The sequence below is a fragment of the Epinephelus lanceolatus genome, chromosome 9, assembly GCF_041903045.1.
Source record: "Epinephelus lanceolatus isolate andai-2023 chromosome 9, ASM4190304v1, whole genome shotgun sequence".
NCBI classification, from domain to species: domain Eukaryota; kingdom Metazoa; phylum Chordata; class Actinopteri; order Perciformes; family Serranidae; genus Epinephelus; species Epinephelus lanceolatus.
In genome coordinates, this window is record NC_135742.1 from 33,341,210 (window position 1) to 33,367,571 (window position 26,362).

The 26,362-nt window shown below is 40.4% G+C and overlaps 2 protein-coding genes across 4 annotated transcripts in view; both read left to right on the forward strand.

The window, feature by feature from the left end:
* The window catches only part of adgrd1 (adhesion G protein-coupled receptor D1), a 39,027-nt gene extending 28,128 nt beyond the window's left edge, over positions 1–10,899 (forward strand). For both annotated transcript variants that reach the window (XM_033618491.2, XM_033618493.2), the window contains 10 exons: positions 2,009–2,112; positions 2,254–2,365; positions 2,887–3,040; positions 5,077–5,143; positions 5,455–5,521; positions 5,668–5,759; positions 5,864–5,990; positions 6,080–6,121; positions 7,219–7,311; positions 7,405–10,899. In XM_033618491.2, the coding sequence (XP_033474382.1) occupies positions 2,009–2,112; positions 2,254–2,365; positions 2,887–3,040; positions 5,077–5,143; positions 5,455–5,521; positions 5,668–5,759; positions 5,864–5,990; positions 6,080–6,121; positions 7,219–7,311; positions 7,405–7,500 (954 nt within the window). In that variant the 3' untranslated portion in view covers positions 7,501–10,899. The remainder of the gene's footprint in view (positions 1–2,008; positions 2,113–2,253; positions 2,366–2,886; positions 3,041–5,076; positions 5,144–5,454; positions 5,522–5,667; positions 5,760–5,863; positions 5,991–6,079; positions 6,122–7,218; positions 7,312–7,404) is intronic.
* Positions 10,900–11,389: 490 nt separating this feature from the next.
* Positions 11,390–25,936, forward strand: ulk1a (unc-51 like autophagy activating kinase 1a). 2 transcript variants are annotated; one of them, XM_033620519.2, is made up of 27 exons: positions 11,390–11,864; positions 11,958–12,050; positions 12,142–12,183; positions 13,829–13,861; positions 13,950–13,986; positions 15,595–15,768; positions 15,940–16,013; positions 16,101–16,202; positions 17,266–17,324; positions 18,459–18,541; positions 18,629–18,679; positions 18,787–18,875; positions 19,040–19,187; positions 19,299–19,359; positions 19,643–19,732; positions 20,709–20,834; positions 20,936–21,066; positions 21,378–21,478; positions 21,572–21,696; positions 21,964–22,079; positions 22,391–22,510; positions 23,418–23,572; positions 23,730–23,902; positions 23,994–24,112; positions 24,386–24,543; positions 24,662–24,797; positions 24,926–25,936. In XM_033620519.2, the coding sequence occupies exons 1-27, from the start codon at positions 11,775–11,777 to the stop codon at positions 24,961–24,963; spliced, it is 2,724 nt and encodes a 907-aa protein (XP_033476410.2). In that variant the 5' UTR covers positions 11,390–11,774; the 3' UTR covers positions 24,964–25,936. The 2 variants fall into 2 exon arrangements, with proteins under 2 accessions (XP_033476410.2, XP_033476409.2); XM_033620518.2 differs by having other exon boundaries at positions 11,391–11,864; positions 23,727–23,902.
* Positions 25,937–26,362: the final 426 nt, after the last annotated feature.

Sequence of the window (26,362 nt, forward strand, 5' to 3'; positions counted from 1 at the left end):
CTTGTCTTATGCACTCAGCAAGGAATTTTCATTTTTCATTTAGTGAATGGATGCCATCTTTGAGTATGTTAACCAGTTCTTACAATGCATCCATGGACCTGGTATTTCACCTGCTAACTCAAGCCCACACTGTCATTATTAAAGCTGTAGTTGGTAACTTTCATTATGAATAACTTTATTCATATTTGCTTAAACTGTCACCATATTCACACAACATTAAATGAAACATATAATCTGTCACTGTATTGCCTCGTTGTGCTTCTATTTGCAAACAACCAGTCAGAGCTGAGGAGCCTCTTAAGCAGCTGTCAATCATGTCAATCATGGCTCGTTAATGTGCTGCGACTGATTCTAGTGAATTCCATTAGAGGCAGTCGAAAGAGGAGGAGGGACATGATTTTTTTTTTCACAGACTACTTTCAAAATATGACAGTTTTAGCAAATATGACACAAAGTTATTTTCATAAAAGTTACCAACTGTAGCTTTAATGTTTTAGTACCACCTGTGCTTTTACTGCTACTTCAAGTCCAAGTGTCTGCTGTGAAAAAAACCTGTTGATGATTTTCACCACAGTGCTGTTTTATTTAATCTGTTGTTGGGAAACAGTGAAGCTTCCACTGCTATTTAGAGGAAGGTTTATCCCTTTAGCCCAGCCATGTTCAAAAGTGTGTCCCTCCCTCTGTGTCTTTGTCACAAAGTAAGTACATTTGTAGGAACATAATTGGACAGGAAAGCAGTGGTTTACCACAAAGTAAACCTCCAACCAGAAGCCCCCAGTTCAGCCTTTGGACAGTTTATCGTTCTTCCCCGTAGGTCAATTTTAAGCAGACCTACACAATCACAATGTCGGTTTCACTGGTGGTTTTATACGAAAGTACTTCAAACAACCATGATTAAGTGTGGTATTTTTGGGTCGCTGCGCAGGTCATTCCTCATGAACCACACTCTCTCAAGAGACTAAAAACTGTCCCTTTGAACCATTCTCCAAAATCTGTCCCTAAGAAACATCTGGGATAAGTGCCCTCTCTCCTTTGAACACCGTCCTGCACATTATTTTATATTTACAATATCTTTATGTAGCGCAATTTGGAATGTCAAACCTGTGTACATCGTCACCACAGTCTAACTCTTTGTTATCCAAGAATATGTGCCATGGGAGTATGGTCAACATCCACGATGGCTTCTTTAAATAGAAAAGAGGACTTCTTACTGCAGCTAAGTGGGCCAGCGGTGTATTTAAGGAGCAGCAGCAGTCTATTTGATGCTATACTTTCCCTCGGCCAGTCTCTAATTAGTGGGCTGCCTCGTCCCTCAGCTGCGAGGGAACATCCCACATATCCCTTTTCTGGAAGGCTGTGACTCCTCTGCTCTCGTAATGACAAGGCACATGTGAAGACAGTTAATGGAGAATCAAACCCAAACCCTCAAAATAGTCTGAACTCCAAAACAACACCAATGTACTATATGCTATGGATATATGCAGAAGGAGAGACTGTTATCTCTGTCACTGTAAAGCTGCTTGGACAATGTGCAATCTGCTTATCCCAAAATCATAATAAGTAGGTATTTGACTTCCACAGTGACTTCATACAGGAGAAAAACTTCACCTTGAAAACTGTTAAAACATGTTAAAAACATGTTGTGTGAATACATACAAAAACATAATGTGTGAATAATTTTCATCTTGAAATGTTTTGATTCCAGCGTCTGTGTTTCCTCCATTAACCAGGAGGATTTAAACCCTTTTGCTAAAGCTTTATGACAGTATGCCCAGTCTTGGAGAGTAGCCTGCCTGATAAAACACTAATGAGAGTCATTACTGTGTTCATCATCATAAACTCCATGGGGTCCCTTTGAATTTCCTGGCTAATGATACAGGCTAATGAAAGAGGCTAAACTAGCTCTGCCTGTGCATACGTGGCACAATGTGCCACCGTGTAGGCAAAATAATAATGTTTTTACATGTTGTCTTGTCTGTTGTTGATGGTTATGTGTCTCTGTACACAGCTCACAACTGGCCACAAGGTGGCACTATCAACCATTGGTTATGTTGGCTGCTCTGTCTCCATCGTCTGTCTTGCCATCACTCTGGTCACTTTTGCAGTTCTGTCGTAAGTATCATTTCTTCAACAACCTGTGCTGTACATCTGTGTCCAAAACATTGAGCGTTTATGTTTTATATACAAAGAGTTCTTATTAGCATAGTACTAAACAATAGCAGGTTAATGTGATGTTGTCCTGCTGCTCTGCAGGTCAGTGAGTACCATCCGTAACCAACGCTACCACATCCACGCCAACCTGTCCTTTGCTATCCTGGTGGCTGAGATCCTACTGCTTATCAGCGCTCGCTTCGAGCCTGGAACGGTGGGTACACTACACTACAGATTATGTTGTTGATGATTATAATGATGATGTTGAAAACAATGAAGAAAAGTTGTGATGATAATAAGCACAATCAAATTAATGATGATTACTAAAATGATAAGGATGATGATGATAAGAGTAGTGCCTTTTGTTTAATATTCTAATATACTTAAAAGTATTAGAATAAATAATAAGAAAGCTGTTTGTAAAATGATGTATGAACCAGAGATGTGGACTCGAGTTACTTTACTTGGACTTGACTCAAACTCATGTCACAAATTTGATGACTTTAGACTTGACAAAATCAAAAAAAGACTTGCAGCTTGACTTGGACTTGAACACCAAATCACTTGCGACTTTACTTAGAAGATTAAAAAGTATGTTATTCAAAAAAAGAGCCACAAATCATTCCTCTTTTAAAAAAAAACAACCAAAATGCCTTTTAATAATAATGCATACATAAATAATAATGAAAAAGAAAATGTTTGATGATAAAAGCCTGTTTGTGTCTCCTGTCTCAGCTGCCTTGTAAAATCATGGCCGTCCTTCTTCATTTCTTCTTTCTGAGTGCCTTCGCCTGGATGCTGGTGGAGGGCCTCCATCTCTACAGTATGGTGGTCAAAGTGTTCGGCTCTGAGGGTAGCAAACACTTTTACTACTATGGCATCGGCTGGGGTAGGTCTGCTCAGCACTCTTTAATTACTACACTTACTGGAAAAGCTAAATGATATATCTGGCATATTCACCTCAGAATATAGCAAAGATACTTGCCTTCCTCCTTGTGTGTCATTTTGTCGTTTGTGTGTTCAACAATACACTATGTCCCCTTATTTTATTGTCCCTAATATCTTGCCTCTACCTCAAGCCAGGCCATTACTCTAAATATGATTTGACCATTTCTAAGTGACCTTACTGGTCAAATATTGTTTATGAAAGTAAGTAACTGTGACTCTGTTGAATAAATCTGCTTTGAGTTACATTCCAGCATAACAATTGCCTCTCCTGATCTGAGTGAACTGGAGTTTGATGGACAGATAAAAAGAATCTGGGACATACGTATACTGTCTTTGGCTGCTGGGGAATGCATAGTCTCTCCTTCACATGCTGAACCCATTAGTGGAAAAACGATCTCTTTTTTATTACTTCCTTTCTTCAGGCCAGAGTGATTTTTCATTTTGTGTGGCCAACTGCAAATTATGTGCAGGAGATTTGTCTGACAGTTAGAAGTATAGCTGTTGTACATAAAAAGTAAATACTCGCTTTGTTAGTAATTGCTGCTGCTATTAGCTGTGATATAGGCTGCTGACTACTTTATCTTTCATTTCTTCCTTTAAAGTAAACATTTTCTTGTAGTATAGCATGCTGGGAATCTTTGGGCTTGGCAAGGCTAAAAGATTAAAAAAAAATAGGAGTTATTTTCAGGGAAATTAGCAATAAGTAGCTCAGCAGATAAATAAAACCACCACTGGGTGTGAAAGCGTATGTAAATACAGGTGCTACAATGGGTGGAGTTTTCCATGTTGGAAAAAATAAGTCACAGTGTTTAATGGGGGCCACAAGACTATGTGCTAAAATTAACTGAGGCATACTTTTGGATGACAGCGTGGAGGTTAAAATACCGTTTGAATTATGCTGTAATCACTGTTTGGCCTAGATCTGAGGTTACTGGGTTGTTTTGAGAGGATTCCTGAATTTTTCTGATGATTCCAGTCATGCTGATCTAAAAATATGAAAGTGCTGGTAACTTGTGTTGATGTTGTAATTACGAAGGCTTCATTGCGAGCCATGTGATCTCGGACCAAGGTCCACAGAAGCCTAAAGGCCTTAGGTTTAGTGTATGTCACTTTTTGTTTGTTTAAAGCCCTTTTCCTATTGGACAAAAAAAAACACTAACACTCACTAACATCTGTTTTTTTGTCTTTACTGGGAGAGGTTACAATGTGAATTTATTCCCGGGACAAATGACTCTACAGTAGTCAGGGGTATTTATCAGCTCCAGATCCAAGTGGCAGCGATGTAAACATGACACCTGTGTGAATGCGTTAATTTTGGCCTCTTTACTGGCGTGATGCAACGATGTGTCTCAACAAATTTCGTCTGTGTCTGTCCGAGCAGCACTCGAATAACATTTCAAACTAGTCAACACCAAGTTTGAAGTGGAGACTGAATAAGTACCAGAATAAATCACCATAGCATTTTCACTGGCCTCCATGCTGCTCTCTACCTGTTTTCCAGTGAGTTTGTGACATTGAATGTGACACGCCAGTGAAAAAAAAAAATAAAAAAGCTGCATACATGTGCTTATTTTAGTGAACAAACGGCATAATTAATGGAGTTTTTGACCACAAGTAGCACTATGGAGTAATGTTTTTAAGAGTGGGTCTCAATTTCATTTGTATTGTGCATGCGCATGGTGGCACGTATACACAGGCGCAAACATATACAAATGATACACATTCCTGCAGTCTGATATACTGTAATTACCTCAAACTAATTGATACAGTAAATGTAATGAAGTTGCCATATGTTATGTGGACACTGTACTTGATTGGTACTTGAACACAGCAGGGTACATGCACGATCTTCCCTCAAGAGACATCACATCACCTTATTATCCCCAGGGCCCTAGCATTGTTAATCTAGTCACGGATACTATGTGACATCTTGAGTAAATGTGTAACATGTGTGCTTGTTTCTTTGTTTATCATCAGGCTCTCCATTGGTCATATGTGTGGTGTCTGTGACGTCAGCTCTGGACAGTTATGGCAAGGTTGACAAGTAAGTATGACCTGCACTTAAATATATATATATATGTATATATATATGTATATATATATATATATATATATATATATATGGAATTCATTTCATCCCATCAAAGCTTTGTGACATTGTGTAAGACTGACATCACCTGCTGAAGAAATTGGAGCCATGAGCCGTGTTCTGTGTTATTCAAAAGCTTTCAGGTTAACACTAACTACACATGTCGTTCCATATTTACATCACATGATTATATTATTTTTACTCGGAAGGGCACACGGTGTGATTTCTTTCGTGTCTTAGCCTTACCCCTGTCCTTGCTTTCTCAGCTGTTGGCTGTCACTGACGAACGGGGCCATCTGGGCATTTGTGGCACCGGCTCTGTTTGTCATAGTGGTGAGGAATTTGCAACAATTTGCATTTATCATTTTTTCACAGTACTCAATTTGTTGCATAATTTGATCTACAATCTAATCTGTATTCATTGTAAACTTGCCTGTGCCTCTGTGTTAAATGTATTGAACCTCCTCTCTGATTTCCAGGTGAACATTGGCATCCTAATATCTGTGACCAGGATCATATCTCGAATCAGCGGAGAGAGTTACAAGGTTCATGGAGATGCCAATGCAGTCAAGTGAGTTTATGTGTTGTCCTGATCAGACCAGTGCTCTTTTAAAATGTCTCTCTTGTTAAGAAAGCTGATAATAAAAACATGACTGTCTCTTGCGTTGTTTTAAGGCTGACTGTAAAAGCAGTGGCTGTGCTCCTGCCTATACTTGGCATTTCCTGGATTTTTGGCGTTCTCGCTGTCAACACACACTCTTTGCCATTCCTTTATATTTTTGCTGTATTCAACTCATTACAAGTAAGTTTTCCCTGGGCTTTCTTTTCTTTTCCCAAATGTTTGCTGCCATTTGTGAAAACTGACATTTTTTTTCTCTTTTGTTTTTTCAGGGGTTCTTTGTCTTCTTGTTTCACTGTCTTCTCAACTCTGAGGTATGGAGCTAAATATGTTAAAGAAGCTGTATGTGACATTCAGAGCATTAGTATAGAAGCAAACCAATAACTGTTATGCAAAGATATAGTGGAGTAATGGCATCAAGAGCAGACAATGATGTTATAGTCCCTCTGTGTGTGTTGTAATCAGGCCACCATGAAGAGCAGGACTTTGAAGCCAATGTGACATAGTGGTCAAACCGTGTAACTACAACCTCTGGGTCCATCACACGATGCCATCAGTCCAAAAAAGACTTTTTCCCATACACTTACATTGGGAAAAAAGATGTTTGTAAATCAGTACATTATTTTTTTTTGAGTGTCACAACCCCTGGGAAGTGACTTGTTTCACCATTGGGATTTGATTAATTTAGCTCAATAACATTTGCTACAAGATTAAATCATTTTAGTCTCATTCAAGTTAGCAGAGGTCTAAACTGTAAGTACACGATTCGGCTGGTGTGAAAGTAAACTGCTAGGCCGACAAAGTCTCCAGTGCACTTGGTCTATGCACCCAATGATGCGGAAGATCCGGGTAATTTTACATCCTTGGAGTCAAACTTTTTTGGCCTCATGCGCCACTGAGCCACTTTTGTAGGAATGAACGGAGCCCAGCTTCCAAGGCTGTATCCAGTTCTCTTTATACATCCAAGATGTCTGAGCTCTTCTGTTCTTTCTTGTGGTAGCTGGTTTGGTCCTTGTGTGTGTGTGTGTATCCCACCGGCTAATTAAACGCTGCCACTCTGCACTGCGATCATACAGTGCTTACCACTGATAGCGCTGTCCTGACCCACAGTGGCAGAACAGCGTCATCATAGAAGTGTAACGAACTCCCCACAGACTCTGAATGTCGCATACAGCTGTGTTTTAATTTGTCCCGTCTTGTGGAAGGAAATTGTCCACACACTAAACTTTAAACCAGCATTTCATTTGGCTGTAGGCTCTCAATTAAAGCCATTTTATAGCAAATTTATTCTAATTTGCAGGGATGGTACGATGTTCTTTGTTGGAACCCCCATTTCTGATTTAGGTTGATAAGATGTCTTTTGTCTGACATTTGTCACCATAATCTGTTAAGGCTTTGCTTCTTTCTATAGGTCAGAGCTGCTTTCAAACACAAAACCAAGGTGTGGTCTCTTACCAGCAGCTCCATCCGAAACATCAATGTGAAGCCATTCAACTCTGACATTGTGAGTGCTGGTGTAAAAGATATTTTCTCAAACAAAAATGAGCTGTTCCACTCATTACTGTCTGAATCTATCATTCTCCTTCCCATCCTCTAGATGAATGGAAACAAGGAGGGCGTGACTCCCACCAAGATGAACACATGGGACAAGAGCACTAACTCGGCCAATCGCATCGACCTCTCCGCCGTGTAGGACCATTTCTGTCTGTGGCCGGAGAGCAATCTGAAGCTAACTAGTGTAGAATGACAAACACTGGCCACTGCTCACTATGTTATGTAAGGAATTGGACACTCATCTGCTCATGTGAAAGTGATACCAAAGGAGGTAGCTGAATAATGGCTGCACCTTTACGGACAAACAGACTCTGAGGACTGTGCCTTATTATTATCTAATCAAAAACATATTGTGTTCCCAAAAACAAGAGTAGGGATTTCTTAGGAGGCCAGTGAGAATCTTAACACCCAGGAGTGCAGTTCAGGGTCTGGCAACAACGCTCTGTATAGTGGAGCTACTAGATCTGGCTGTGACATGGCCCATCTATACGTATTCTGCAGCTGATTTATTAATTGACAATGAAATAGTTAAACGTTTTGGGAGATTACTTATTTGTTTTCTTGCTGAGTGTTGGATGAAAGATTGATATCACTTTCATTCCTGTTGAGTTAATATGAAGCCACTGCCAGCAGCTGGTTAGGTTAGCTTAGCACAGAGACTGGAAACAGGGGGAAACAGCTACCAGCTAGCTGTCTAAAGGTGACAAAATATGTCTGTCAGGACCTCTAAAGCTCATTAATCAGCATACTATATCTCATTAATCTTCACCAAAACAGAAGAGTAAAAATGATACATTATTTTTTTTACAGTCAGCCCAGACTAGCTTTCCAATATTTGTGCTATGCTAAGCCAAAGTAATCTGCTGCTAACAGTATATTTAGCGTACAGATATGAGTGCAGGAGAGATCTTTTCATCAAACTCTCAGCAAGAAACCAAAACAGCTTATCTCCCATAATGTCAAAATGTTCCTTTAAAGGTTCAGCGTGTACGATTTAGGGGAATATATTGGCAGACATGCAGCATAATATTATGTTTCTTTAGCGTTTAATTACAGGAAAATAAAAATCATTTTTTTGGTTACCTTACAATGAGCCATTTATGTCTACATAGGGAGCGGGTCCTCATCTATAGAGTCTGCCATGTTTCTACAGTAGCCCACAACAGACAAACTGAACACTGGCTCTAGATAGGGCCATTCAGTTTTTGCGTTTTCTTATACATAACTACGGTGCGTCGGCCACAGTAGTTAGCAGCCCCTCTGCAATAAGCTGAACAGTGTCAGAAAAACACTGATTTTTAAAATGAAACTGCTCACTCCTCAAACTTTTTGTTGTTTTTACCAGTTAAAATCGCCATGTCTGTTTGTTTTGGAGGTAAGGAGACCTCTGCGGATAATTTGGCTCCTGGTAAAAACCTCCTGATCATCTGAATCTTGGGTTATCTGAGAAAAAAGGGGAGCATACATTGGCAGGTGCTGGGCCCGTCTGCGATGAGCCTAGCAGCATCAGAGAAACACTGACTTGTAACGTGACATTGCTTTATTTCATGTTTTTATCAGTTTGAATTACCTGATCCATTTGTTTTCGAGAGGAGGAGACCTCTGCCGATAATTCGGCTCACAATAAAAATCTCTTGAACAATGAACACTGAAGGAATTCTAACCGGGAGTTCTCGCTTGGCACACGGAAGAAATCTCAGCTGGTTGCAACCTCACCGCTAGATGCCACTAAGTCTGTCACACTGCTCCTTTAAATTACAGTGATGTGTTTTGACATGTAATTTGTCTCACACAATGAAACAGTGTAAATGCATCAGCTGTAATTTACTTGCAGAAAATGTAACGTCTGAGACGATAAATATTTTCAGGGTGCGGTTGGAGACAAATGCATAAACTTGGATAATAAATGACCAAGGAAAGCAGTATATTTTCCTTATGTATAGTGTTAGCTTTGTGCCTTAAAACAATGATGTTTTCACCAGCTGTTAATAGTATTCATCACCACAAAGGAATAATTGCTTTTTTTTTACCTGGACGAACTTCTCCAAGTTTCACACGATTCACACAACTTTGAAACAACGTTGGGGACAGCGCAACACAACAACTGCGTTATAACAATGGGTGATGTACCATCGAATTAGACCCTATGTAATTCTGATATAATGTATTTATTTATTGAGTTCTGTATCATGTCTTCCACAAAGTGTCACAGCTCAACAATCAGTATGTTTTCATGTTAAATACTGTGTCTGTTTGTGTGTTTTCTCTCTTGAAATGGACTGGTATATTTGCAGACACTCTTTCCGAGGAATAGTGAATACTGCTTGTGTTTCGGACACAATTCTGTGAAGTTTTATGGAGTCTTTAGCTGTTTCTGTTGCCAATTTCTTTTACATTTTCATACATTTTTTGTACAGTACAAGGAAATATGTTCTACAGCAGAGGGACTTGATGAGATTGTTGCTTTTTTTTTCTTACCATACTGTGAGAAAGGAGGGAGAGATGACATCATTTAAAATGTCATTGATCTTACACTGTACCAACATTAAGTTTCCTAAAACAGGATTTACTGTAAGTCACTCTGAGCTCACTTATAATGTCAAATTTAAAGTTAAATATTTCAACATGTCTATGCTTGTAATGCCTTTAGTGATTGTTGTCTTACGGTACTATTGTTTGTGCTTCCAGTTATCTTTATTATAAAATGTTTATGACAAGAAATCAGTGTCATCTTTAGTACATGATTTTCATCATCATATATATATATACGTATGTGTGGGTGTGTGTGTCACATTACCAATAATCCATTTTTGGTAAGGATGGTTTTCTAGAATATCAAAACCTGGAAATTACAACTAATATTGAGCCATCCTGCATTACGCAAAGTGTTAAAGTGTTATTCAAAGTGTTACAGGATAGGTTCATAATTTTTCACCTGTCTTAAACAATGGTCAGGTGTCCATATGAACATTGAAACAAAACTTGCTTGCTGTAATCATTCCTCCTGTTCATGTAACAAAAAAGTGAGCCTTCAGGAGTCTAAAGTAGACCAATCTAGTGGGTATCATCCAAAGTTTCAGTCTTTTAAGAACAAAATTATTTCTTTGTGTCACTACCCCCGTTAAAAAACAGAAGAAATGTACTAAAAAGTCACACTTCTGAAGACGCACACTTGATTTGATTAATTGTGACTGCTGAAGCATCATATTGGCTTCAGATGAACTTTGTTTTAGTTTTTTTCACCTAAGGGCTGTGGATTTTGTCCCTCACCTACACTGGGATGGGATCTACTGTAGTATAAGTAGAAAGAATGATTACTGAGGGGAAAAGTCATTTCAGTGCACATTTGGGCACATGACAACTGTTTTAAGTCAGACTTGAAAAATGATGAACCCATCCTTTAAACACACAACAATGGCTGACCTTTCTGACAGTTGGTGCTGATGGGTTGTGACTGAGACAGTAGACCATAAGACATAAAGTCCTCCAATGCATAATGCTGTTGTTTTCAGACTGAATAAAGGCCATTCCTTCTGTTCTTTCAGAGCCCTTAAACCCTTTAATAAGACCCATCATTGATCCCCATGACCTTGGACATAACCTTTATGGCCTTAAGGCAGGTCGTGTACATGTTATGATGCTGGAGGAGAGATGGTAAACGTGATGGATTTCACTGTGTGCGCAATACTGTTAAGTGTGTATTGTAATTTTTTGAATATTTCTTGTTTTTTTAAATTATTATTATTTGAGCGTTTGAAGCCCACATGTACATTTTGACCAGTGACCAAACTGTAATGGGGATTATGCATACAAGAGACAAAAATGCGTTGAGCTGCCAGACACCTAAAATAAAAACACCAGCCACCATAACACGTTTTGGAAAATGGCTCCTTCTTCGTAGAGCGTTTAAAAATAAGTCGCAGCCAAATTAAGACATTGAATTGAGAGTTTACAAGGTGTCCCTGAAAGCACCATCATCATACCGCTGCTTGTCGGTCTGCGCATGCTCACCGTGAGCTATGAATAACTACCAGCGTATGGGCAGAAAGGTGAGAGAGACAATAATAAACAGCGGTTGACAGCACTGTCGGGAGCTTCTTAACTCCAGCAGCTCCAGAAAAGTAACAGGATTTAATTTGAATCGTTAAACAAGCTCAGCGTGACGCTAATATTTTGTTTGCATATTGTTATTTATTCCTACGCACGTTGTTTTGAACTTTTTGTGTTGACAGTGACTTCGCAATGCTGTCATCTATATTTTCCTCCGAGTATGAATCTCGTCGCGTGTAAGGACAGTATTTTCCATCTGTGAAATGGGATTTACCGGCGCGAGGAAACTATCGTGGGACTGTACGTCTGTTTCAGTTGGAAAATCAACCTCTTGATACTTGAGCGCGTTTATTTTCATCATCCATGGAGTCTGTTGGGAAGTTTGAGTTCAACAGGAAAGACCTGATTGGTCACGGTGCCTTTGCAGTTGTGTTCAAGGGCAGACATAAAGAGGTAATGTTATATCTGAGACAAATGTACCTTGTCACTGTTGATCAATGTAAAGCTGGTGTATTCATATCCTGCCTTTATTCTTGTGTTTCCAAGAAACGTGACTGGGTGGTTGCTGTGAAATGTATCAACAAGAAAAACTTGGCCAAGTCTCAGTCTCTGCTTGGTAAAGAAATCAAAATATTGAAGGTAATAAGTTGACTCTTATTGTTGCCACGCATTCTGTGTCAGTGTCTCTGTGTGCCTTTTAACTAAAATGTTTTTCCCCCACACCCTTTAGGAGCTTAAACATGAGAATATTGTCAGACTACTTGACTATCAGGTAAAGACCTCTCCTCTCACACACATGAGCACAGCCATATTCTCAGTAACCACACAGTAGCACATGCACACACGTGCACTACTGGGAACTTTGCTGCCACATGTTGCGAATGTTGACATGTTGCTGCAACACTGAACGTCACCTGCTCGTGTGATACATATTTGGCATTGCGGATGTTGTAGTTTTCCATGGGGCAAGCGACCTCAGTGACCTGAACTTGATCTGTAGTTTATCTTGGATGTGGGCGTGTGCTATCCTCTTCTTACCTTACTGACACCTGCCAGACAGGGTTGAGCTGATCTCTCTGTTTCTGACAGATGGCAGAGCGCAGCCGGTCAAACAATGGCTTATTTAACACAGAGTGGGTAGTGTCTCACTGCACGCACACACCAACATGCAAGGCTACTGACCTCAAATGACGCCTTCTAGGTCAGGCTGTGGGAGCCTTTTGTTGACAGCAATGTGTTCATTTGCCCGGCATTACCTTACTTATCTGTTATAGTGATACTTACTACATCATAGCAGCCATAAGGTGTTAGTTATACTGTAGTACAAGGGGTCACAATCAGGTGGGACTGGCACCCAAAACTTTGCACCCTTGTACCCTAACTCATGTCACCTCACCACTCTGTGACATTTTTATTTGGTAATGAAGCGGGATGCCAACTTAGGGGGCCCAGGGCTGGATAGGGGCCATGATGGGGTACAGTTTCAGGCCCCTGAGTTAACTTTTGTCAGCGGGCCCAGAATTTGTAGAAGTGGTGACAGTCCAAAAAAAGAATCAACCCAGTCCAAGATATGAGCTGGTGTCACCTGATGTGTAACCTGGGGCACAGCTGCCAAGACACTGATGGATTGTTGGTATAGCTCCCAATTCCCCATCTTTCTGTATGAGATATGTAATTAATTTTATGTCATTTTGTCTTTTGAAAATGATAACAGAGCAGTACTGCAGCTTCTGTTGAGGTTTTCAAATTAAGCTTTGAATGTCTGTCTTTTGTGATGTCAATACCCTTGAAAAAATCCTCAACAAAATTCTAAATTTGAGTAAAGTGGTTCATCAATTTGAGTAAAGTGGTTCATCAGATTCTCGAATCTAACTCTCTAAATAGTGTAATGACACACACAAAAAAAGCAGCATTTGAATGTTGATTTAGAATTCAAATGTCAGCTTTATGAATGAAGCTTCCAAGTTTCAAAGTAAATAATAATTAGCATTTAACATGGTTTAAGCAACAGGAAATGGTAGCATGACTTTTCAGTGGTTATGAAGTGGGGCGCCACATTGGAGAAGGGTCCTTAGATAATTTAAGGGGCCCAGAGCTGGACAGGGGCTATGATGGGGTACAGTTTCATGTCCCCCCGTCCCCCCGAGTTGGCTGCTTTCAGAATTTCTTGAACTGCCACTGGTTATGGGCCAAAAAGAGTCATCTCAGTACGAGAACTGGTGTCACCTGTTGTATAACCCGGGGCACAGCTGCTGAGACACTTATCGATTGGTGGCATAAGTCCTTATTCTCTATCTTCCTACATTAAATATTTTTTTTGACATTTTTTTACACTTTTAATCAGATTAGTATAATTATATTCCAGTCACTTTACCTTTTGAAATGATAATCAGTATTTTATCTGGTTTCATCAACAGGAAATGGGAGGATGTGTGTATCTTGTCATGGAGGTGAGTTGTGTTAGAAATGGTAACATTCACTAACAAGGCAGCAAAGCTTCAAAGCTTCTATTAAGACTTGTCTGTCTCATCTTTTCAGTACTGCAATGGAGGTGACCTGGCAGAGTATCTTCACTGTAAGTTTGCTACGTCCTGCAGGGCCTAACCCAGCTCACATCTCACTGCTGTAAAGATTTGTGTTTCACCTGGGGTCAAAGCAAAAAGGGGACATTTCACACCACTTCTAAGTGTTACATTAGAGGATCAAACTTACGGTTTGTTACTTGTAAACATGTTTGGAGCAGCTTACTGTTGTACTGGCAGGTCAGTTTGGATTTTAAGAGGCTTGGCTAAGCTTTTCCAGTGTTTTGAGGGAATAATAGGATTTTGAGGAGGCAGGGCAGAACAACCACAGAATTTAGGTTTAAAGTTTCAGCAGGTCAGTGGGTAAATTATCACTAATACTCCCAAGTACTTAACCCAGATAGAATTAAACCCCCAGAATTGGCTTGTGATGAGCTTTTTTTTTTTCTTTTCAATATTTAACAAGTTATGTAAAAACCAGTACAAAATAAGCAGCCAAAGTAACTCCCAACTTTTATTTTGTTGGCTTTCCAAAACCCTTGTGATTTCACCATCTTTCAATTCTCAGAACGATAAAAAAAACACTTCTCACTAGACTCTCACACTGAAAAGGTCTCCCGCCTCATGTTTCAAACTCTGCTCAGAAATAGCACGATGCAGCTGAGGGCTTGGTGCTGATTATTCTCGGGCTGAATTTACCTCGTCAGTGTCTATTCAGATGCTGATGTGGATCATCGGTCTAATTCTGCCACCTTGCCAGCGTCTCTTATTTTGTAGACTTGCCCATTCTGCATTGCTGCCAAGGAGAGCCATCCAGCTATTAACAGCGCAACACTCAGTCACACTTGGCAAGGTTCACGGAGCAGTCACATGACCTCACCCATCTGCCATTCACTTATCCCCTGTGCTCCGGTGGAAAAACACTGCAGCTACAAATACTAAATGGGGGGAGGAAGTGCGAGCATGTCAGATGGCCTTGACTTTAATATCCAAGTGAAGCCAGGTGGTAAACAAAATTCTCTTCCACGAAGTTTGACAGCAGTGACACTGATGTGATGAGAGTTGTGTGTCTTCACCTTGCATTATATTGGAGTGTCAGGAGACAGTGGAAGAAATGTATTCAGTAAGAGCAATCCTAGAAATCAGTTATAATTGCACTTGTATAGCACCTTTTGACTCTTCCGACCACTCAAAGCTCTTTTACACCACATATCGCATTGACCCATTTATTTGTACATTCATACACTGGTGGCCAGGGTGCCACCTGCTACTCAGTTAACTATTCACGTACGCTCACACACCAATGGCACAGCCATTTGGAGCAATTTTGGGTTCAGTATCTTGCCCAAGGATGCTTTGACATGCAAACTAGAGGAGCTGGGGATTGAACTGCTCATCTTCTGATTAGCTGACGATCCATTCTACCTCCTAAGCCACAGCTGCCAGAATTATTGCTCTTTAATTATTTAGTTGCATCAGTACAATCCTAAGAATGGCAAGTGAGCAGGGCCAGCAAGCTGTGAATAATTGTGGTATTTTTCACACCTTGCTTCACCTCTTTATGTGTATCTACATAACATGCGGCACGATAAATCTTCTGTTTACTGCCATGCTAACTTCCTCCCAGATCATCTTATGACTTTCATCCCTCTGACTCTCAGCTAAAGGCACGTTAAGTGAGGATACCATCCGAGTATTCCTGCAGCAGATGGGTCAGGCCATGAAGGTCCTGCAGAGCAAAGGCATCCTCCACCGAGACCTCAAACCCCAGAACATCTTGCTCTGCCACCCAGAGGGCCGCAAGTCCAGCCCCAACAATATCTGCATTAAGATAGGTAATGATTTCTCTCAGGAGAGTAATAGAAGAGCTGAACGTCTGTGCAAATGCATTGATGGTGGAGTTAGTTCATTTCTGATTGTACACACACACACACACACACACACACACACACACACACACACACACATACCTGTATGTCCCTCACCATATTTCTCTCACCCACCAGCTGACTTTGGGTTTGCACGTCATCTCCAGACAAACACCATGGCAGCCACACTGTGCGGTTCTCCCATGTACATGGTGAGTATTAAGGTCTCTTACTCTGGTTTCATGAGGCGACAAGGTGTAATATCAGCATGTCCCTAAGCTGTGTTTGTCTGGACACAGGCTCCTGAGGTCATCATGTCCCAGAACTATGATGCCAAGGCTGATCTGTGGAGTATAGGTACTATTGTGTACCAGTGTCTGACTGGGAAGGCACCATTTCATGTAAGTGATGCTTAAAACCACACACACTCATGTAGATACTAAAACTGTAACATCACTCATTTTATGTGTTGAGGTGGATGGATTTTGTTCTGTCTCAGTACCAAGAAAGGATGGACTCATTATTGTCAACACAAAGTTGAACATGATGCATCCCTTTCACAACACACTGACACATGATCCACAACACAACCAGTGAACACCACCTGTCTGCTTGGTGACGTTCTTCCTGATCTCCAGTGTTATTAGTTGGAAAATGCTGGAACAGCTTGACAACTTGTTATGAAAGCACCATGTTTACAGAGGGGGGTATGCGGAAATGGCTGCGAGCCATTTCTCCCAACCCAAAGCAAATATTGTTTCACAACCCTGGGTATTACTTTCTACTGTTCACATGGCCGTCCACTTGATACCGTTGAACTGTTGATTGCTGCAGTTATGATTGATGTAAAGACACATGATGTTTTTTGAAGATGTTTTGTCTCTTCGTTGATGTCTTCTTCATCTGAAGTCCATTTTTATCTCCATATATAAGCTGTTAAAGAAGAAAAAACATCCTGTTAGTTTGACACTTTGTACCTATTGAGGTTGTTTACAGTACGTTGCCGTTTCCTGGAATGCATTTTTCCTGGGAATGAGAGGGAAGAGTGACTTCTATTTTTGCCAGGCAGGTGCGTGAGTTGAGATAAGTCCAAGGGTCATTTGGAGGTTAGCTGTTGTTGCTGCTGATGTTTACTTAGCTGGCTCAGCTGGCATCTTCAAGCATTCCACTTTGTCCTCGATGGGATCATCAAACACCCATATATTATTTATGTTACGATTATATGCACTGTGACATAACTAGTCATTATACATCCTTGTTGTGGCTCAGGCAAAAATAAATAGTAAAACTTTCCACTGACATCATTTCAAATGTTTGTTTGTAAGGATGCAGGTTCATTTATTTGCATGTGTTTATGTGTGTGTGTGTGTGTGTGTGTGTGTGTGTGTGTGTGTGTGTGCATGTTAACGGTCATTTTTAGATTTAACTCATGTCTGTTGTGTGTCTGTGTTTGTGTGTGTACAGGCGAGCACTCCACAGGAGCTTCGTCTGTTTTATGAAAGCAACAGGACCCTCCTACCCAGGTGAGTGCACCCCTGGACGACCCCACGCCTACACACATGTACACACACAGTACACACAGGAGGAGGGGGTAAACAGGCATTACAGGGAGATGACCTGTGTTCTCTGCACTCAGATGCTGATGAATGACTGTGTATGTGAATAATGTCTGGTGTGCGCACAGACAGTTTACAAACATACACATATGGGTAATTACCACTCAATAAATCCCATACCACCACTAAAAATAGCTTTAATGTGGAAGAAACAGCTACAGACACCGGACGGGGCTGATCAGCCAGATTTTTCGCAATTAGCCACTCAAACACAGTTTATATTTAAAAATCTAATTTAGTATGATGCTTAACATAGTGTCGTGTCTATGCTATATTTCTCTATATGATGTAGTTTCCACGTGTAATGTGAAACAACATCTCTGCCTTGATACCAGTTGACAAATGCCTGCACAATCAGTTCTCTCGGCTATTTATAAAGTCATTTTGAGTGCTGAATCCCTCATACTCAGAATTGGACCTGGAAAGCGTTCAAAGGGATTTATGGATTGTTTCCGTGGTGTACTTTGCCAGCCTGTGTATTATGGCTCGTGGTCATGCTTATCTTTTGTGGTGATAAAACTAGCGCGATAAGACAGGGCATGGTTTGTTGTTTTCTTGTCATTCTATATATAACCTGCTCCGAGCTGCCAGCCAGTGACCTGCGCGGCTATCGTTTTCCACATGGCCCACATAGCTCCACACAGACGTAAACAAATACACACACACACACACACACACATGCAGAGTCTGCACTGACTCTGAGTGTCGTGATGCCCTGAGGTTTTGCGCTGGAGATTAGATTAAAAATTCACACACTTTACAGCTCGCTATGGCTTATGAAACACAAGTGACCTAAATATTATTCCTTTTAACACCACATATATCATGCAAACACAGTGAGACAGTCAAAATATTAGCATGTTTTATCGACATGCAAGCTACACATACTGTATGACACACTGTATAAAGCTGCATACAGAGATTAACCCACCCAATGGATTTTCCCTCTCTCTAGATACTGTGTAAATTTTTGGTTTACATCACATTTGACAACCTTACCAGCTAATAAGTTGATGACAGAAAACCTTTGTATTTTCCTAGCATCCCGAAGGAGACTTCTACTAACCTCAGACACCTGCTGTTGGGGCTGCTGCAGAGAAACCACAAAGAACGAATTAGCTTTGGTAAGTTTCTGCCTTTTAAAATTAACAACCTCTTTCATAATAACTTTTTTAAAACTGTCTCTTACTTCTAAATCTTTACATTTACAGATGAGTTTTTCCACCATCCTTTCTTGGAGACGAGTTCATCCACAAAGAAATGTATGGACTGCATCTTATTTGTCTCTGCACATATTTGGATCAATAAAGGTGCTGTAGACCGGGTCCTAACAAAGGCAAATATATGTTGTTGTTTTTTTTTTTGACAGGCTCTCCAGCTCCTGTGCTCTCCTACCCCAGCTCAGGCTCGGGCAGTTCCTCAAGCAGCTCCTCCACATCCCAAGTGGCCTCCCCTCAAGTGCGTACACCTCTCTGTAGTGGATTTATGAAACAAATATCTTGGGCAAAGATGTGAAATGTAAATGTCTTTTGAACGTAATACAGTAAGCTCATATTGCATTTGTTTACTTGCAGTTTCTCATAGTTGTACTTGAACAGCAACTTTATTTTACACTCTCTCAGCATTCCGATGGAGAAATGCATCGACCTCAGCCCAAAGCACTGTATTCCCCCACACAGGACACCCCCGGCTTTCTGCTGAAAGAAATAGCCAATCAAGACAGCAGGAGTACTTCATCTTACACAGAGGACTATGTCATAGTGCCTCCAAGTAAGACATTTAAACCCCACTCTTTAGGTATCTGGACTTTCTGTTTTGTGTGTGGGTTTTTCTCCACATCATCAAGAGGTGTCTGACTGTTTCTATTTTACTGCTTTTTAGATGAGTGCACGTGTGAAGGGGAAGTTGGGTCACCCATTGAGAGTTGCCTGATATACAGTGGGTGAGTAGTCACTCTGGGAGGTGCACATATATTGTAAGGTAATTAGTATCAGGCAATAATTGCTATGAACTTGCACTGAATATGAATATGATGCCTTTTGATGTGTACAGAAACACAGTGACAGTCATCATCTAACAGGAAAGCTTCCAAGTGTCCATTGACTGTGGACAGAAAATGCAGAATAGATTTGTTTAAACGTGTAATGCAAAATTAATGTTTTGCAAATATTAGTAATTTGTGCAGACAGAGCTAACAACATACAACAACATATATTTTTCTTCAGGTGCTCACTACTGGCTGAGAGAGGTCCCAGAAATGCAGGAAAGACACCTCCACCCTCTCCACTGCCACACTCTCCCCCCAAGCCTGTTAGGTGAGAGAAAGCCTGACAAGTTCAAAAAGTTTGGTATTTTTCAATCTGGACCCTATCTTCACATGTTTTTGTATCCAAGTGAATTTTTTTTTTTTTTTTTTTTTTTTTTTTTTAAATTGGTCCAGTGTTGATCTGCTGTGTAATCAGTCAGGGCATATGACGCCATCAGTTTAAGTCTACTAAAATGCTTGTTTTTGCCACTGACAGGCTAAGATTATTATTCTTATTGTCTGACAAGCATCCCTCCAGAGATAGACCCTTTTGGTAAACCAGAAACTGCACCGAAATTGCAGTTGCCAAAGCCACCAGACTCTTGTTTAGATAAACATTAATTTAGTCATCGTAAAACGCATGTCATTCAAAATCGACATAAACAAAATAAAAATCAAAAGAATCATTTTGGTTAATATTGCCATTGTTTCAACAATCACCAACTCTGGTTTGGTTGAAATAAATCTCAAATTCCCCCAGTTAGGTGTGAAAATGTGGTCTGGGTTTGGCTATGGTGATTTCAAGGCTTTTTTTGGTGAAACAAAAATGATCTCTTTAACATGAAGCGCTATCTCTGAAGGGCCCTAACCATAATGTTTTCAGACACTTATGATAATAATTCAATAAAAATCATAATAGAAAAGACAAGCACTCATGGATGTAAATTGACGATGCGAACCATTGGTCACACGGACAAAACATGGACAGGGCCCGGGGTGAAAAATACTCTCACACTTACCTTTACCTACTTACCTAATTATGCTTTAAAGATAAAAGTGTGCTGAAATAGATGAGTAACTTAAGTGTGAGCTTAAACCCAACAGTATTTATATCCATTTTATGTCCAATATGAGACACCATAGGTTTACAACATGTGCATTTAGTTTTTCTAATTTTCACTGTTATTTTTAATAGAGTTATAAAATCAACAAAACTGCATATTCCTGCATTTCTAATTCATTTGCTTCCTCTTTCATCCATGCAGCAATCCTGTTGAATTTTTCAGCCGTAACTGCAGTCCCTCTGTGCCCATTCCTGTCCCAACTCAAATCCACAACTACCAGCGTATGGAACAGAAAGTGCAACCTGCTGGCCTGCACGGCTCCTCCAGGCATGCACAGTTTCTCAGTTATCTTGTCTCTGCACCCACCCCACCTTAGTGTCTTGTCGTTACTCATTTCTCTAAGTCTAACTGTGTCTCATGTCAATCAGGGCCACACTCTGCTGTGCCGGCAGCAGCTCCCCACAGTGTGGAGGCTGTAGAGCTCCAAGTCCGGAGTTTGTTCTCAACTCCTCACGGCTGGCAGCTGGAGGGGCCCGACCACAACAGTCCTCCCCACTAGGTAGATATCTCAATCGGCTGTTTTTTCACCTATCTAAGGAGTGTTGAAGCAGAGCTCCTTCACAGCAACTCTCCAGGTCACACTCCTACAGCTTAACACGCTACATGGGAATTTGTCTGTGCGATGTCACTCGGTGTTGGCCACCAGGGCCAAGTGGGTGTTTACAGAAATTCCACCATCTGAAATATGTCATGCTCCAGTACATTCCTGGACTTGTTTGTGGTGATGTGTTGCTATCTGATTTTCTGTACTTGCTTTGCCTCTGCCTGACTCATTTAATGGTTTAATCTTTATAATACTCTGTATTCTAGTGGGAATGACCCCAAAGACCTCAGAGCAGACTCTGCCGCTCAGCACAAGAACTGGACAGCTCGCTGGCTCTCCTGACATGCAGGACGACTCCAGACCCAAGGTCAGTTTTTAAAACATCTATATTATTACACTCCATTGTGTGCATTTGTCTCACAATGCACACATTTCAGAACTTTAATTTCCTTATCAATAGTACGTGCAACCAAGGATGCAAAACCGAAGGAGGACAGTCCACGACCTGCGATCCCATAACCCATCCCCTGCTTCCCAGACCAACCTCAATGGGAAAACAGCGAATAAAAAAGGCCCTTTTAAAAGGTCAGGACAGTATGATTACGATATATTATTATAAATATAACAACTACGGTTATATGATAATTTAACAGTATCCTGCAAAGTCATATGAGAGTAGAATAAAATGTGAAATGTGTTTATGTCACTAATCCAGATCTAATTGAGACTTTGTCATTCATACGAGTATCTGCTATCTGGCACGTACAGGTGTCACACAGTATAAAAGATATGCCATCTGATAAATTATTAAATGCTCTCGATGGTGTTTCTCTGGCTGTATTGAATGTCCAGATCACAGAGCGCAGGCAGGCAGTCTGACAAGCTACTGAAGGCGGCTGTTGGAGCGCACCTGTATGACCAGGGAAGTGACGAGAGCCTCAACTGTGAGAAAAACATGGATACAACAGGTACCACTGGAACAGATAAGACCAGTCAAATTATTTCTACTGGCACTATTTGTCTTTGTTCACCAGCATTAAGACTACATAGCTGTTGTTGTAGATTAGAAAAGATAGGTACATGTTTCATAGCCATATATAGCTAAATGACCATTTAAAGTCAGTATCACACTGTTCACAACATGCAGAAGTTACTAAACACATATTTTGAGGTATCATGACCATGGCCATGTCATTTACTGGGCTGCAGTTCAGCTGTGTTACACTGTCCAAGGACATCTCAGCCGTTTGACTTCAACTCTTCATATTTGCTCCGACAGCTCCTCCTACTGGTTGTCATAGACGCTTCTCAGACTGTCCACCTCCTGTTGTCTTCACTCTGGGTTCTCCTTCCAAAGGGAACACTCCCCCTGATTACCTCGCATCAAGGAGGCTCTCAGGTAGGTGTTATAACTAGCCCTGTATATTTATTTTCTGTTGGGGTGTTCATTTTAAACCTTTTTTTTAGCTTGTGTTGTAGGAGGTTTGTGAAAAGGCCCTCAATTAAATATGTTTGTGAATGAACCAGTGAGGCTTTACTTTTATTACATACTGCTTTCTCCAGTTTAGAGTTCACTTAGACCAGTGGTTCCCAATGGCTGCATCTACGGGGTCCAGATTTCTCCATAGTCATTAGTTCAAGGTCCACACAGTTTATTATATTCAGTGTCAAAACTGCATTGGGCCATGTTGTTGAGCTAGTTTGCTGTCTCTGTTAAGTAACTGTCCATTATTCATTCACTCTAGAGCAGGAAATGGGACTTCAAAATAAAAGCTTTGTGGCAAGAATTCACTGTACTTAAAATAAAGTGTGTTTTTTACAAACTTGACACATTTGCGAGTCACCTGCGACTCATTCAGAATGGACCTGTTACCCACTTTTGAACCACAACCCAATAGTTGGGAACCACTGATATAGACCACTTGTACCAATTAAGTAAAGTGCAGTTTTCATTAAAATTTCATTAATTGGGGGTGTTGGTGGCTTAGTGGTAGAGCAGGCGCCCCATGTACAAGGCTGTTGCCGCAGCGGCCCGGGTTCGAATCCAGCCTGTGGCCCCCTGCTAATTGAATTATTCATTAAAAACATCTAAAGCAAAACACCAGCACTGGGAGCCCCTGTCACCCAAGTAAAATTAGATGTAAACCATTTGAAAGTTAATTAAGATATTAATAAGACATCACATAATAAGAGCCTCCTGGTTGTTGTAAATCTAAAACATGTAAACAGTTACTTCCATGCTCTCTTCATTACTCGTATTTCAGCTGTTCAAGGTTAAGCTGTATTTGTCTCTGTCCTAAATGCAGGCACCCCCATCTACATTAACCCAGCCTGGCCACTGAACAGTCGTCTTGCCTGTGGAGGAAACCGTAGAAACAGTGAGACTGAAGCCATGGACGCCACTCCACTCAGCAGTCTGCTCTTTCACCCTCCAGAGCTTCCTGAAGACACACTGATGGAGGTACAGACAGATACTATAACAATACTGGGAGGTGAATCCTCCAGATTGTTTTAGAGCAACAGGCATAATGAACATTTGCAGATGGACATAAAATAGACAATTTCAGATTCTACAGGAACAGTTTCTGTATTCATAGTATTTGTTCTTTTCACAGCAGGCTCATACAGATGGTCTGAGTGAACTGCGTTTCACCTTGGCTTTTGTCCACTGTGTCATGGAACTGGCTTCCTCCAAGGACCCGGGGCTGGATGCCATCAGCAGTCCTGATGTTTCCTTTCTAGAGCAGAGCGTAGTGACTGATCAGATCAGCCTTCTGAGTAAAGAATGGAGGTGAGAGAAATTAAGCTCTTTACATTTTCTCAATGTGTTCCTACATAAATTTTCTTGGAAATGACTTATGTTTCTGATGTGCATGTTCCAGCTATGCAGAGCAGTTAGTGTTGTACATGAAGGCTGAAGAGTTCCTGTCATCAGCGCTGCACACGGCTAAAGAGAATATCAAACAAGGCCAGCTCCTTCCCTCGGCTACAGTCAAACAAGGTGAGAGCAGTGACTTTTGGTTTTGAGTACCAAGCACTCTCCTTTTGTCGACTTGACAGATGTCTGTTAAATGTTTGTAGTTTGTGCTCCTTCTGGAAGAACAAGAGCTTTTGGGTGTTTTAGTCTACACAATTTTAAGCATTAATAGTTGATTTATCCAGGTAGTCTAACTGAGTCAGAAGTGGCATTCCATTTTGACATGTGATGACAATGGTCAGGTTGTATTTGTAATAATAATAAAATGTCTTTGCATACTGTGTTTCCTTTGTGCAGTGATCAAGAAGCTAAATGAATTGTACAAGAGCTGTGTAACGTACTGTCGCACCCTCAACCATCGCCTGCAGTCCTTCTTACTTGACAAACAGAAGCTTATGGACAGCTTCAATGGACTCACAGCAGAGAAGCTCATTTACAACCACACTGTGCACATGGTGAGCTCACCTCACACAGCAGGGGATGTTATATTAACTTTAAATCAGATTCTATTCAATATATGTCCAGTGTGCATCTTTATCTTAGCCTTAATGTGTGTGTTCTCACTGTATTCAGGTACAAAGTGCTGCTCTGGATGAGATGTTCCACTATGGCACAGCATCAGTCCAGCGCTACCACAAAGCCCTTTTGCTGATGGAGGGTCTGTCCCAAATCATCACTGAGCAGAAGGACATTGACAGCATAGATAGATGTATGTGGCAGCACTATGACACACAAACCATAAGATGCTAGAGTCAGACGTTGATTCCACATGTGTTTTTGCCTAGGTCTTGACAAGATTTAATTCTGATCCAAATTTTTCAATCTCTCTGTTCCCAGGTAAGCAATGTATTGAGCGACGCCTTTCTGCTCTGTAGACGCAACAGCAGCCAGGAGCTGTACAACTGTGTCCACAGCAACTGCATTATCTTGCCTCATTCATCTGCCTTCAATACAGACGGATCCTCCCACACACATAAGCACTTTGATCTGTCTTAAGGGAATTGACCAGTGGAGCATCAGCTCTTATCCCACCAGTCAGTCTCTAATCTTCACATAAATGCACAGAAAAGACTGTAAGAAAAATTATTAAAGACAGATTGTGATATGATTGTTGGAATACTTTGATCAGGTAAATTGTTGTCAGTATTTTTTGTGTTGTTACAGACTGTGTGTTGTTTTGCACATATAATAATCTGATAGCTGATTTTAACTGTGTTGTACTTGAAACAAAGATCATTGAGTTGTTTTCTGTATTTGAAGTCTTGGTGTTTTGTGTACAGTAAGAGTTCACCAGCCAAGAGGAGTCAGAATACTTTGGATGAGATGACCAAATGTGTAGCAGTAATAGAAAAACTGTGCCTGCTTTTTGTACATTTTTCATCAAAGCGGAGAAGTGGATGTAATGAAAGTATGTTTTGACCTCAAATAGCATACATGTCTTACAGTCATATTGACTTACATTATAGACGGCAATACATATATTTTAGTTTTAGAGCAACTAATCCAGCACCGCCCTTCCTTGGGTGGTGATGTACTGTTAGAAGGTACTTTAACTGCATGCCACACTGCTGCTGTTTGTGTGTATGTGTGCATAGTATCATTATTGCATCAGCTGTTTTTGCAATATAAAAAGATTGCGTTAGTGTGTGAATGAATTTGTACATGATTTTTGCCTGATAGGACGCTATCTTATATATTCAATATTTTGTGAAAATGTTAGCATTACAAATCAAAGTTAGAATTTATGAAATTGCCTTTTCTACTTGTATTTCATGACTGCAAGTCAAATTTGCCAAAATGAGTTGGTACACTCTGTGTGACGAAAATAAATAATGTTTATTGTTAAAACTCTGGCTTCACTTCAAGTCTATTTTACCTAAATGCTAAATAAATAGCCTATGCCATTAGTATGTCAGAAAAACCTGACTTAGATTACAATGTTGACCTTTGTTTTTTACAATTACACCTTATCCTGAATACCAAACACAATGTATTTACTCAGTTACTTAATTGGCGCCTTAATCCATGTCTAAGAAGTAAATACAAAAATAGGCCTTCTGACTGAAAAAATGCTATTTTGTTAACATTGACTTGGTTCTACCCATTGATTTTTTTCTCACTTTCTTTATTGAGCACAAATTCATTTACAGAAATATAGAAACCACTGTTCTCAGTATGGATAACATGGTACTATATTGTTGAAATTTATCAATAAAGTGCATGAAAGTCTGGTTCCTGACCATTTTCTATTCTGAAAATGGAATTTTCCAATAA

Bases quoted from the DNA above. Each gene is read 5' to 3' on its own strand.
- ulk1a (XM_033620518.2), top strand. From the start codon at position 11,775: ATGGAGTCTGTTGGGAAGTTTGAGTTCAACAGGAAAGACCTGATTGGT. The intron at 20,835-20,935 runs GCATGCACAGTT...CATGTCAATCAG, and splicing joins GGCCTGCACGGCTCCTCCAG to GGCCACACTCTGCTGTGCCG. The intron at 21,067-21,377 runs GTAGATATCTCA...TCTGTATTCTAG, and splicing joins ACAACAGTCCTCCCCACTAG to TGGGAATGACCCCAAAGACC.